The sequence below is a fragment of the Solanum pennellii genome, chromosome 9 (genome assembly GCF_001406875.1).
Source record: "Solanum pennellii chromosome 9, SPENNV200".
Lineage (NCBI taxonomy): Eukaryota > Viridiplantae > Streptophyta > Magnoliopsida > Solanales > Solanaceae > Solanum > Solanum pennellii.
Genome location: NC_028645.1, coordinates 2,586,644 through 2,601,268, shown reverse-complemented (window position 1 = coordinate 2,601,268; position 14,625 = coordinate 2,586,644). Strand labels below are relative to the sequence as shown.

Here is a 14,625-nt window from a genome sequence, read left to right as displayed (position 1 = left end):
ATGCATAGACAAGGTCTTGACGGACGTCCACGAAAAAATTTGGCATTGTTGACGTCGGAATTCCGACGTCTTTTTGCCCAAATTTTTAGTGATCTGGAATTCCGACGTCTTTTTGCCCAAATTTTTTGTGGACGTCCGTTAAAATGTTCTCTATGGAGCCAGTTGGTCCTGACGATCAAAAAGGCCCATTTTGAAGGTCAAACGAGCCTCGAAGAAGGTAAACCCCTCATATTGCCAATTTTTGTGTGCTATAGTGCACTATCCTTTTTTGGTAATCCAAAATTCTGACGACTTTTTTACCTAGATTTTTTGTGGACGTCTGTTAAGACGTTAGTAATGGAACCAGTTGGCCTTCACGGCCAAAACAGCCTAATTTGAAGGTCAAACGAGCCCCGTAGCAGGTAAACCCCCCTCTATTTTTCCGATTTTCATGTGCCTTAGTCTATGGATTTTTGTTATCTAGAATTTCGACGTCAAATTTACTAAAATTTTTCTTGGACATATGTTAAGATGTTAGCTATCAAGCCAGTGTGTCATGACGGCCAAAACGATCCATTTTCAAGGTGAAACGACCCCTGGAGCATGTAAATCCTATTTTGTCGATTTTCGTGTACTATAGTCCATGAATTTTTGGTGAGCTGGAATTTTGACTTTTTGCCAAAATTTATTGTAGATGTACGTTTGATGTTATCATTGTAGAAAGTTACTCCTGACGGCCAAAACGGTCCATTTTGAAAGTCAAACGATCTCCGAACTAGGTAAACCCCTCATTTTGCTGATTTTTATGTGTTATAGTCCATGAATTTTTGGTGATCCAGATTTCCAACGTCTTTATTGCTCAAAGTTTTTGTGGATGTCCGTAAATACGTTATTTCTGGATCCATTTGGCCCTGACGTCCAGAACGATCCATTTTCAAGGTCAAACGAGCCCCGAAGCAGATTTTAATGTAATATAATACATGGATTTTTGGTTATCCAGCGTCTTTTTTCCCAAATTTTGTGGCGTCCGTTAAAACGTTATCTATGGAGCCAGTTGGCCCTGACGGTCAAAATGTCCCATTTTGAAGGTCAAACGAGCCTCAGAGAAGGTAAATCTCTCATTTTGCTGATTTTCATGTGCTATAGCACACGATCTTTTTTGGTGATCCTGAATTCCGACGTCTTTTTTGCCCAAACTTTTTGTAGACGTCCATTAAAATGTTAGTTATAGAGCCAACCCTTGACGGCCAAAACGATCCATTTTGAAGGTCAAACGAGCTCTCGAGCAGGTAAACCCCCCATCTTGCCGATTTTAATGTACTATAGTTCATGAATTTTTGGTGATCCGGAACTCCAACTTTTTTTTCTCAAATTTTTTTGTGGACGTCCGTTATGACGTCATCTATAGATCCAGTTGGACCCTGATGGCCTAAATGACCCATTTTATAGGTCAAACGAGCCTCGAAGTAGGTAAACCCTATTTGCCATTTTTTGTGTATGATAGTCCATTGGTTTTCGGTGATTCGAAATTTTGACGTCTTTTCGTTCAAATTTTTATAGACGTACATTAAGAAGTTATCTATGAAGCCATTTGGTCCTAATTGCCAAAAAGGTTCATTTTGAAGGTCAAACGAGCCCCGGAGCATGTAAACTTCTCATTTTGTCGATTTTCGTGTCCTATAGTCCACGATCTTTTTTGGTGATCTAAAATTCCAACGTATTTTTTTCCTAAATTTTTTGTAAATGTCAATTATGACGTATTTAATGGAGCCATTTGACCCTTACGACCAGAACAACTCATTTTGAAGGTCAAACGAGCCCAAGAGCAATTAAATCACTAATTTTGTCAATTTTCATGTGCTATAGTCCATGATATTTGGTAATCTAGAATTTCGATGGCTTTTTTGCTTTTAATTTTTTTGTGGATGTCCGTTAGGAAGTTAGCTGTAGATCCAGTTGGCCTTGACTGCCAAAACGATCAATTTTTAAGGTCAAACGAGCCCCGAAGTAGGTAAACCCCATTTTGTCGATTTTCTTGTACTATAGTCCATAGATTTTTGGTGATTTAGAATTCCAACGTCTTTATTGCCCAATTTTTTTTTGGACGTCCTTTAAGACATTATCTATAGAGTCAAGTGACCATGACGACCAAAACGATCCATTTTGAAGGTCAAACAAGCCCCAAAGAAGGTAAACCCCCATTTGGCTGATTTTCGTGTGCTATAGTCCACGATCTTTTTTGGTGATCAAGAATTTTGACGTCTTTTTTGCCCTAAGTTTTTGTGGACGTTAATTAAGAAGTAAGATATGGAGCCAGTTGGCCCTAACGGCCAAAACAACCAATTTTAAAGGTCAAACGAGCCACAGAACAGGTAAACCCCCCATTTTGCCAATTTTTATGTGCTATAGTCCATGGATTTTTAGTGATCCAAAATTTTGACGATTTTTTTGCTCAAATTTTTCTTGGACGTCTGTTAAGACGTTGTATATGGATCCATTTTTCCATGACAGCCAAAACAACCCTTTTATAAGACCAAACAAGCCCAAAGTAGGTAAACCCCATTTCTATGATTTTCGTATACTAAAGTCCATAAATTTTTGGTAATCCGAAATTTCAACGTCTTATTTGCCCAATTATTTGTGGACATTTGTTAAGATGTTATCTATGGATCTAGTTGGCTCTAACGATTTAAACGATCAATTTTGAAGGTCAAATGAGCATTGGAGTACGTTAACCCCCCATTTTACTGATTTTAGACTACTATAGTCCATATATTTTTGGTGATCCAGAATTCAGACGTAGTTTTTGTTCATATTTTTTATCGACGCCCATTAAGACGTTATGCATGGACGCAGTTGGACCCGACGGTCAAAACAACCCATATTGAAGTTCAAATGAGCCTCGAAGAAGGTAAACTCCATTTTGCCAATTTTTGTGTGGTATAAGTCTAAGATCTTTTTGGTGATCCAAAATTCCGACATATTATTTGCATAAATTTTGTGTGGACATCCATTAAGAGGTTAGTTATGGCGCCAGTTGTCCTAACGGCCAGAAAGACCTATTTTGAAGGTTAAACGAGCCCCAAAGTAGGTAAACCTCACATTTTGCCAAATTTCGTGTGCCATAGTCCATTGATTTTCGATGATCCAGGAATCCGACGTCTTTTTTACTCAAATTTTTTGTGGATGTCCGTTGAGACGATAAATATGAAGTAAGTTGTATCTAATGGCCAAAATGATCCAATTTCAAGGTCAAACGAACCACAAAACAGGTAAACCCCATTTTGTCAATTTTCATGTACTATAGACCTGGACTTTTGGTGATACGTAATTCCGACATTTTTTTGTCTAAATTTTTTGTGGACGTCTGTTATGTCATTATCTATGTAGACAATTGTCCCTGACGACCAAAACATCCAATTTTGAACATCAAACGAGCTCTGAAGCAGGTAAATCCCCCATTTTGTTGATTTTTATGTGCTATAGTTTATGATCTTGTTTGGTAATCCATAATTTTGATGTCTTTTTAATTTCATTTTTTTTTTTTTTGTGAAATTCTGTTAAGACGTTAGCTATGGAGCCAGTTATCCATAATGTCCAAAACGACCTATTTTGAAGGTCAAACGAGCCCCGGAGAAGGTTAACCCCCTATTTTTTCTAATTTTTGTGTGCAATAGTCCATATATTTTTTTGTGATCAGGATTTCCAATGTCTTTTTTGCTCAAATTTTCTGTGGACGTCCTTTATGACGTTAGCTATGGATCTAGTTGGCTTTGACGCCTAAAACAACTCATTTTCAAGGTCAAACGAGCCCAAAGCATGTAAACTCCATTTTTTCCAATTTTCGTGTACTGTACAATTCATGGATTTTTAGTGATCCGGAATCCAGACGTCTTTTTTGCCTAAGTTTTTTGTGGACGTCTGTTAAGGCGTTCCCTATGGAGCCAGTTGGCCCTGACGACCAAAAAGGTCCATTTTGAAGGTCAAACGAGCCTCGAAGCAGGTAAACCCCTCATATTTCCAATTTTTGTGTGCTATATTGCACGATCACTTTTTGGTGATCCAAAATTCTGATGAATTTTTTACCTAGATTTTTTGTGGACGTCCGTTAAGACGTTAGAAATGGAACTAGTTGTCCTTCACGGACAAAACAACCCAATTTGAAGGTCAAAGGAGTCATGGAGTAGGTAAGCCCTCCTTCTATTTTTCTGATTTTCATGTGGCCTAATCCATGGATTTTTGGTGATCTAGAATTTCGACGTCTTATTTACTATTTTCTTAGACATATGTTAAGACGTTATCTATCAAGTTAGTGTGCCCTAACGGTCAAAACGGTCCATTTCAAGGTGAAACGAGCCCTGGAGCATGTAAACCCCATCTTACTTTTTTTCGTGTATTATTGTCCATGAATTTTTGGTGATCACGAATTCTGATGTCGCTTTTGTCAAAATTTATTGTGGACGTACGTTAAGATGTTATCATTGTAACTAGTTATCCCTGAAGCCCAAAACCACCAATTTTGAAAGTCAAACGATCCCCGTACTAGGTAAACCCCTCATTTTGCTGATTTTCATGTGCTATAGTCTACTATCTTTTTTGGTGATCCAGAATTTCGATGACTTTTTACCCAAATTTATTCTGGACGTCCGTTAAGACATTAGTTATGGATCCAGTTGATCCTAACGGCCAAAACGACTCATTTGAACGTCAAACGAGCCCCAAAGCAGCTAAACCCAATTTTGCCGATTTTAATGTACTTGGATTTTTGGTTATCCAGCCTCTTTTTTGCCCAAATATTTGTGGCGTCCGATAAAATGTTATATATGGAGCCAGTTGGCACTAAGGCCAAAACATCTCATTTTGAACGTCAAACGAGCCCCGGGAAAGGTAAATCCCTCATTTTACATATTTTCATGTGCTATAGTCCACAATTTTTTTTGGTGATCTTGAGTTCCGACGTCATTTTGCCCAAACTTTTTGTGGACGTTCATTAAGATGTTATTTATGGATTCAATTGGCCTTGATGGCCAAAACGACCCATTTTGAAGGTTAAACGAGCTCCCGAGCAGGTAAACCACCCATCTTACCGATTTTCATGTACTATAGTCCATGGATTTGTTGATCCGAAATTTCAACTTTTTTTATCTCAAATTTTTTCGTGGACGGACGTTAAGACGTTATCTATAGAGCCAATTGGCCCCTGATGGCCAAAACGACCAATTTTGTAGGTCAAATGAACCCCGAAATAAATTTGGGTAAAAAGTCATCGAAATTCTGGATCACCAAAAAAGATAGTAGACTATAGCACATGAAAATCAGTTGGCCTTGATGGCCAAAAAGGCTCATTTTGAAGGTCAGACGAGCCCCGGAGCATGTAAACTTCTCATTTTGGCAATTTTCGTGTGCTATAGTTCACAATCTTTTTTGGTGATCTAAAATTCCAACGTATTTTCTGCCTATTTTTTTGTAGACGTCTGTTATGACATTTTTAATGGAGCTATTTGGCCTTAATGAACAAAACAACTCATTTTGAAGGTCAAACGAGCCCAGAGAAAGTAAACAATCAATTTTTCCAATTTTCATATGCTATAATCCATGGATTTTTGGTAATCCAGAATTCCGATGGCTTTTTTGCTTAAATTTTTTGTGGATGTCCATTAAAACGTTAGCTATAGAGCCATTGGTCTTGACAGCCAAAATGATCCATTTTCAAGGTCAAACGAGCACCGAAGTAGGTAAACCCCATTTTGTTGATTTTCTTGTACTATAGTCCATAGATTTTTGGTGATCTAAAATTCCAACGTCTTTTTTGCCGAATTTTTTTGTGGAAGTCCGTTAAGTCATCATCTATATAGTCAGGTAGCCATGACGGAAAAAACGACCCATTTTGAAGGTCAAACGAGCCTAGAAAAGGTAAACCCCCCCCCCCATTTGGCTGATTTTCATGTGCTATAGTCCACGATCTTTTTTGGTGATAAAAAATTTCGATGTCTTTTTTGCCCAAATTTTTTTGTGGACGTTCGTTAAGAAGTTAGATATGGAGTCAGTTAGTCCTAATGGCCGAAACAACCAATTTTAAAGGTCAAACAAGCCACGGAGCACGTAAACCCCTCATTTTGCCAATTTTTATGTGCTATAGTCCATATATTTTTGGAGATCCCAAATTCGGACGTCGTTTTTGCCCAAATTTTTTGTCGACGCGCATTAAGACGTTATCTATGGAAAAACATGGCCCCGACAACCAAAATGGCCAATATTGAAGGTCAAATGAGCCCCGAAGCAGGTAAATCCCTCATTTTGCCAATTTTTGTGTGGTATAGTCTCTGATCTTTTTGGTGATCCAAAATCCAACATATTATTTGCATAAGTTTTTTGTAGACATCCATAAAGAGGTTAGATATGGAGCTAGTTGGCCTAACGGCCAGAGAGACCCATTTTGAAGGTTAAACAAGCCTCGGAGCAGGTAAACCTCCCATTTTGTCGATTTTCCTGTGCCATACTCCATGAATTTTTGGTGATCTAGGAATCCGATATTTTTTTTGCTCAAATTTTTTCTAGACGTCTGTTGAGACGATAGGTATGGAGTATGTTGTCCCTGATGACCAAAATGATCAAATTTCAAGGTCAAACGAACCACAGAGCAGGTAAACCCCATTTTATCAATTTTCGTGATCCAGAATTTTGACGTCTTATTTACTAAAATTTTTCTTGGACATATGTTAGTACTTATGTTAAGACGTTAGCTATCGAGACTATGTTCCCCGACGACGATAATGACCCATTTTCAAGGTGAAATGAGCCCTGGAGCATGTAAACCCCACTTTACAGATTTTTGTTACTATAGTCCATGGATTTTTAGTGATGTGAAATGTCGACGTCATTTTTGCCAAAATTTGTTGTGGACGTAGGTTAAGATGTTATCATTGTAACTAGTTACCCCTGACGGCCAAAATGGTCCATTTTGAAAGTCAAACGATCCCCCGACTAGGTAAACCCCTCATTTTGCTGATTTTCATGTGCTATAGTTCACTATCTTATTTGGTGATCCAGAATTCCGACGAATTTTTATCCAAATTTTTTGTGGACGATTGTTAAGATATTAGCTATGGAGATAGTTGTCCCTAACGGCCAAAACATCCCATTTTGAAGGTCAAACAAGCACTGGAGCAGGTAAACCCCTCATTTTGCCGGTTTGCGTATGTTATAGTCCATGAATTTTTGGTGATCTAGATTTCCAACATCTTTATTGCTCAAATGTTTTGTGGATGTTCGTTACGATGTTAGTTATGGATCCAATTAGTCTTGAAGGCTAAAACGATCCATTTTGAAGGTCAAACGAGCTCACGATCAGTAAACCTCCATCTTACTGATTATCATGTACAATAGTCGATGAATTTTTGGTGGATATCCGTTAATACGTTACCTATGGAGCTATTTGGCCCGACGGTCAGAACGGACCATTTTCAAGGTCAAACGAGCCCCGAAGCAGTTAAACCCCATTTTGCCAATTTTAATGTACTATAGTCCATAGATTTTTGGTTATCCAGAATGCCGACGTCTTTTTTGCCCAAATTTTTTGTGGCATCCGTTAAAGCCTTATCTATGGAGTCAGTTGGCCCTGACATCCAAAACGTCCCATTTTTAAGGTCAAACGAGCTCCGAAGAAGGTAAACCCCTCATTTTCCTGATTTTCATGTGCTATAGTCCACGAATTTTTTTGGTTATCCTGAATTCCGACATCTTTTTTGCCCAAACTTTTTGTGGACGTTTGTTACGATGTTAGTTTCGGAGCTAATTAGTCTTGACAGCTAAAACGATCCATTTTGAAGGTCAAACGAGCTCACGAGCAGGTAAACCCCCATCTTGCCGATTTTCATGTACAATAGTCCATGAATTTTTGGTGATCCAAATCCAACTTATTTTTTCCTAAAATTTTTCGTGAACGTCCATTAAGACGTTATCTATAGATCCAGTTGGCTCGTGATGGCCAAAATGACCCATTTTGTAGGTCAAACGAGCCCGGAAGTAGGTAAATTCCATTTGCCATTTTTGTGTATGATAGTCCATTGATTTTCGGTGATTCAAAATTTTGACGTCTTTTTCGCTCATTTTTTATGGACGTACGTTAAGAAGTTATCTATGAAGCCAGTTGGCCCTGGTGGCCAAAAAGACCCATTTTGAAGGTCAAACGAGCCTCGAAGCATGTACACTACTCATTTTGTCAATTTTCGTGTGCTATATATAGTCCACGATCTTTTTTGGTGATCCAGAATTTCAATGTATTTTCTACCTAAATTTTTTGTAGACGTCTGTTATGACGTTTTTAATGGAACCATTTGGCCCTAACATCTGTTATGACGTCTTATTTGTCCAATTTCTTTGTGGACGTTTGTTAAGATGTTTTTTATGGATCCAGTTGTATCTAACGGCTAAAACGGCCTATTTTGAAGGTCAGACGATCCAGAGCAGGTAAACCCCTCATTTTGCCGATTTTCGAGTGTATAGTCCACAATCTTTTTTAATGATCTAGAATTCGACGTCCTTATCAACAAAATTTTTTGGGACGTCTATTAAGACAGTAACTATAGAGAGAGTTGGCTCAAACGACCCATTTTGAAGGTCAAACAAACCTCAAAGAAGGTAAACCCCCCATTTTACCTATTTTCGTGTGCTATGGTCCATGAATTTTTGGTGATCTAGAATTTCGACGTCTTTACTGCTCAAATTTTTGGTGGACATCCGTTAAGACGTTAGCTATGGATTCAATTGGCCATATGGTCAAAAAATCCCATATCCTAGGACAAACTAGCCCCGAAGCAGATAAACCCCCTTTTACCACTTTTCGTGTAATACAGTCCATGAATTTTTGGTGATCCAGAATTCCGATGACTTTTTTGTATTAAATTTTTGTGGATGTCTGTTAAGACGTTGTCTATGGATCTAGTTGGCCCTGACGACCAAACTGATCCATTTTGAAAGTCAAACAAGCTCAAAATAGGTAAACCTCTCATTTTGCCGATTTTCGTGTGCTTTAGTCCATGATCATTTTTGGTGAACCAGAAATTTGACATTGTTTTTGCCCAATTTTTTTGGACGCTGACGTTAGCTATAGAGTCAGTTGACCCTGACGGTTAAAATGACCCATTTTGAAGGTCAAACGAGGTCCGAAGCAGGTAAATCCCCCATTTTATCAATTTTCGTGAGCTATATTCCGTGGATTTTCAGTGATCTCTATTCCAACATTTTTTTTGCTCAAATTTTTCGTAGACGTCCGTTAAGACATTAGATATGGAGTCAGTTGACCCTGACGGTTAAAACAACCCATTTTCAAGGTTAAACGAGCCCCGAAACAGGTAAATCTCATTTTGCCAATATTCGTGTACTATTGTGCATGGATTTTTGGTGATCCAGAAATCTGACGTCTTTTTAGTCCAAATTTTTTGTGGACGTCCGTTAATACGTTATCTATGTAGCTAGTTCTCCCAAACGGCAAAAGAGCCTATTTTGAAAGTCAAACTAGTCCCACAACAGGTAATCACCTCATTTTACTGATTTTCGTGTGCTATATTCCACGATCTTTTTTTGGTGATCCATAATTTCGACGTCTTATTTGTCCAATTTTTTTGTGGACGTCCGTTAAGACGTTAATTATGGATCCAGTTGGCCCTAACAGTCAAAACATCAATTTTAAAGGTCAAACGAGTCCTGTAGCAATTAAACCCCCCATTTGGTCGATCTTCGTATGCTATATAGTCCATGAATTTTTGGTGATCAAGAATTTCGACATCTTTATTGCTCAAATTTTCCTTGGACGTCCTTTAAGACGTTAGGTATGAAGCCAGATTTCTCTGAGGCTAAAACGATCCATTTTCAATGTCAAACGAGCCCCGAAGCAGGTGAACCCCATTTTGCCAATTTTCGTGTACTATAGTCCATGAATTTTGGCCCAATTTTTTCGTGGACATTCGTTAAAACGTTATCTATAGAGCCAGCTGGCCTTGACAGCCAAAACAACTCATTTTGAAGGTCAAACGAAACCCGAAGTAGGTAAACCCCTCATTTTGTCAATTTTCATGTGCTATAGTTCACAATCTTTTTTGGTGATCTAGAATTCTGATGTCTTTTTTTGCCAATTTTTTTTGTGGACGTCCGTTAATACGTTAGCTACGGAGACGGACAAAACGATCCATTTTGACGGTCAAACGAGCTTCGGAGCAGATAAAATCCCCATTTTACCGATTTCCGTGTGCTATAATCCATGAATTTTTGGTGATCCAAAATTTTGAAGTCTATTTTGCACAAATTTTTCGTGGACGTCAGATAAGACGTTCACTATGAGCCAGTTGGCCCTGACATTCAAAACAGCCCATTTTCAAAGTCAAACGAGCCCCAAAGAAGGTAAATTCCATTTTACCGATTTTCATGTACTATAGTCAATAGATTTTTGGTGATCCAGAATCCCTACGTCATTTTTGCCCAAATTTTTTGTTGATGATATGTGTCTTGCATTCAATAATGGTTTCGGTTTAGGAAAAATATCAAAAGATTTTGGTAGCTTCAACAAGTTGGGATGTAGAAGTGAAAATATTACAAGCATGTAAAATTAATTTTTAATCACAATTTATCGAAGAGAAACTTGATGTTGGATACCCGCATTGGAGGATGACTATATCCAGATCGTACTTGCTGGGCCCGACCCATTTTCGTCTCCATTGAATATATATACCGTGAAAAAAGTGCTCAGAAGCAATTTTATTTGTGAGGTAAACCCTAAAGACGCTTCTACTCACTCATCGGGATAAGTTGTTTTTTCTCTTTTGTTCTTCTTCTAATAGTACTCTCCATTAGTTTTAGATTGCAAGTTATACTTGAGTTGAAGTAATTTATGTTGTTGATTCAAGATGATCTTGTAAGGGATGCTATTTGTTGTAAGTTGTATTAATCTTGAATAATCCTTTGTTGTTGCTTAACCACCAAAAACATCTTCCCTTATTTCTAGCCCTAAATTGCTTGAGTGTGCTAAAGAAATCAACCATTTTTTGTACTCCCAAGTCATTGAATTGTCTTCTGAAAATGATGTTCCAACCTTGAGTGTCAACATTTCTAGATGCATTAGGGACAGTGGAGTAGCCTTCTAATAAAAATTGAATAGATGGAGATTCCTAGAGAAATGAGGTAATAGAGCTGATTTCATTTATCTGCCTTGACTGCCACTAAATTTCAGGATTATACAAATGGTTTAGAGCAACAACCAATAACAAGGGGACTTTATTTGAAAGCATACAATATAGTAGATTGCTTAATGTGAGAACAGATTATGAGTTTGTGAGTAGATGATTGAATTTAGTCTTTGGTTAAACAGCTTTCAGCATCTCCATCCTCCCATTTTTATAAACATAAAAACATCAAAACAATGGAGGACTATAGAATGCTTGTTTAATAATTCAGCACAGTGAAAAGCAAAAATATAACAAAAAATAAAATCGAACGACAAGTCATTGCGACACCTAGGTCATTTGGGATTAGACCGTTTGGATTTCGTGATAAATAGAGTTCAACAATAATTTCTTAAAAAATTCATGAGTTAATACACACGAAAACCTCTGATATACAAGCTACACCAGTATACCAAAAAGTAGAGAATCAACAACATAATATGATTCTCTATTGAATCTTTGACCTTGCTTTCAACAAAAGTCTAGCCAAATAATCATCAATAAAAGATTAAACACACACAGCAAATATAACTGATTATGATGCTAGAGGACTTTGGTAGCTGGTTCAAAAGTCACCTTTATTTTTGCAATTTAATTTGATTATTGGGTCAATAACATATACAAAAAAGACATAATCTACTTCACCAAATGGTCAGTATCCCTTACAATTTCCAGTGAAGGAAGCACTATTGCAGCCACTGGCTGATCTTCAAATCCACCACCTTGATCTATTACAAGTCTTAGGCCTTCAATATGTAATTTTGCATGGTGGCCACTTACGATAATCGTTGGAGTTTTAGCCAGTTCCTATTAACAAAATAATGCAAGAACAATCAAATTTAGTTGGACAATCGGTTTAGCATGATCTTCTTAGAAAGCACAAGACATGATATAATATTTAGCATCAAACTATGTTGCTCAGACTCTTCAAAAATGTTGTTGCACCTATATCGGATACTTTTGAAGAGTCCATGCAACATAGACTAGGAGTCGCAACGAAAATTTTGTAAATGAAGTACTAAAGAGAAGTGACCTGAGGGATTTCCCATACGTCCTTCCTTCCACTAAGGGCAGCAACTTTAGGAATCCTCGTGTCCTTTGCTTTCAAGGTTTTAATCTGCTGCTCAACAGATTTGTTTTTCTCCAAGCCAGCATGAACAGCAATTAGTTTGCACCTTTTAATTCCTTCCTCAGTTTTTATGGTAACATCATCCTAGAAAGCCAAAGAATGAGACAAACTTTGTAAATCTTGAATCCTCTGCTAGTGTTGCATGTTAGCTATGCAATGACATGATTAATATAAGAGCATTCTTGAGTTCATTTATAAAGCAAAAATCAAATTGGCTTAAAGTGCCCGCGGAAAAGTGAAGGGGCGGATTACCTCTTCATGGATCCAAACCAAATTGGCAAGGAATTTCTTGTGCTCATCAGGAACTGCCTTCATAAGATCTGTAAAGAGTAAAACCTTACTGTTAACAGAAGGAATATAAAGTGATTATGTAATATTGCAATAGGCAGAATTAAGAATTCTCATCGTTTTTTTTTTTTTTGGTAAAAGGCAATAGAACAAAGCGCAACTTCAGCTTACGATGACAAGACCTAAGACAGCAGATTATGGAAGATACGGATTAGGGTATAACATTAGTAGGTAGTCTCACACTCTCACTTATCCTTTCATATTAGTGCTCATATTACTACTCTTGTAGGTTCTTGTTCCTTTGATTTCTATTACTATATATTTTCCCTTGTAATTCGTTTATCATATTACTTTGTTGTAGTTACTGTTCCTTATTCAGTATGCTTTGTCATGCCTTGTGTAGTATTTTGTTTTGTTTTCTTCACTCCTGTTATTTTCTATCAGAAACAGACTCTCCACCTTCCAAGGTAGGGGTAAGGTTTGCATACACACTACCGTCATGGGAAGCCCCCATGTGGGACTAAACTGGGTATGTTGTTGTAATACATCTCCAGAATGGACTATCAGCAAAAGTTCTCTGGAGGTCCACCCAACGCCATATGGAAAAAGGGACAATCTTGAGCATGACAGGAAGGAACAACCCTGTATTAGATGAGCATTCCTACTCAAAAAGAGCTACATGTCACACTACACCCCTGTTTTTTAATTGGAGGAAAACAAAAAATTACTACACATCTCTTAGTGATATTAACAACTATACAACACATTACAATGATAAACAACTGAGTGATCACCGCACCCAAGGGTTGGCCAAGTGTTCAATGAAGTGGGCTGAGCACTATGAGGGTCTAAGGTTCAGATCCCAGCACAGACAAAACACTAGGTGATTTCTTCCCGTCTATTCTAGAAATGGTGGACAGAGGTATCCGCCTTGGTGGATAGAGTTACACAGTACCTATTGCTAGTGGGAGGTGGCAGGTATCCCATGGAATTAGTTGAGATGCGCGAAAGCTATCCAGGACACCACAGTTATCAAAAAAGTTGAGTTATCACCACCAAAATCGGAGTAGGTGATCCAACAAGGAATCAATACAAATAATCCGCTGATATAGAATTGGAATAGAACATTATGATAGTCAATCAATCGATAACTGACATATGCGCTGCTACAGAACCGGAGTAGGTGATTCCAAAAAGGAATCAATACAAATAATTCACTGATACAGAATCGTAATAGAATATTATGATAGTCAATCAATCAGTAACTGACGTATGCTGCAATCCCAACTTAGAGTCAGTCATATTACTCCTATGTCTTCAATGTGCTCAATAAAAACTCATTTCATTCCCGATACTAGATGATTTGTACTTAAAAGTAAATTGGTAGTTCTCTGAAATGAAAGAGTTTCTAAATCTCACACTTATTATTTCTACATGGACATATAAGTGTAACTATAATAAGAACTAAGAAGCCTCCCGGAAAATATCAAACCTAATGGAGAGGATAGAGTACACGCAATCCTAACCCTGCCTCGTGGAGATAAAGCTATTATTTGTGATAGACCCTCGGCTTAGAAAGCATAAAACAGTTCGAAAAAGGGTATATAGGGGAAAAACGCAGTAACTGTTGCGGAAGCCGAATATATAGAGAGTGATGGAATCACAACTACTATATCTAAAAGTAGCTAATAAATAGTAAATGAGACAACAAGAGAAAGAACACCAGGAATTAACGAGGTTTGGCAAACTTTTTGTTTTCTTTTGCCTACTCCTCGGACACAAACAACCAATATTTATTTCACTCCAAAAGAGTACAAGTGAAATACTACAAGAGAGAAAGAAGAACAAATGCCTTAGGAGATGAGAACGCAAGTGAGATGTGTGTTACAAATGAATTAGGAGCTACCTATTTATAGGAGTAAATTCTTCCTATTGATGTCATCCATGACATCACAATATGTCAAAATGTCAACATTTACCTTGTGAAATCAATTTATGGTTCACCTAAATTTC

At 37.6% G+C, this 14,625-nt stretch overlaps 1 protein-coding gene across 1 annotated transcript in view; it reads right to left on the bottom strand.

The window, feature by feature from the left end:
• Positions 1-11,527: 11,527 nt before the first annotated feature.
• The window catches only part of LOC107031591, a 9,581-nt gene continuing 6,483 nt past the window's right edge, over positions 11,528-14,625 (bottom strand). The window contains exons 2-4 of the mRNA XM_015233018.2: positions 12,577-12,644; positions 12,229-12,408; positions 11,528-12,002 (exon numbers count right to left, since the gene is read on the bottom strand). Of these exons, the coding sequence (XP_015088504.1) occupies positions 11,832-12,002; positions 12,229-12,408; positions 12,577-12,644 (419 nt within the window). The 3' untranslated portion in view covers positions 11,528-11,831. The remainder of the gene's footprint in view (positions 12,003-12,228; positions 12,409-12,576; positions 12,645-14,625) is intronic.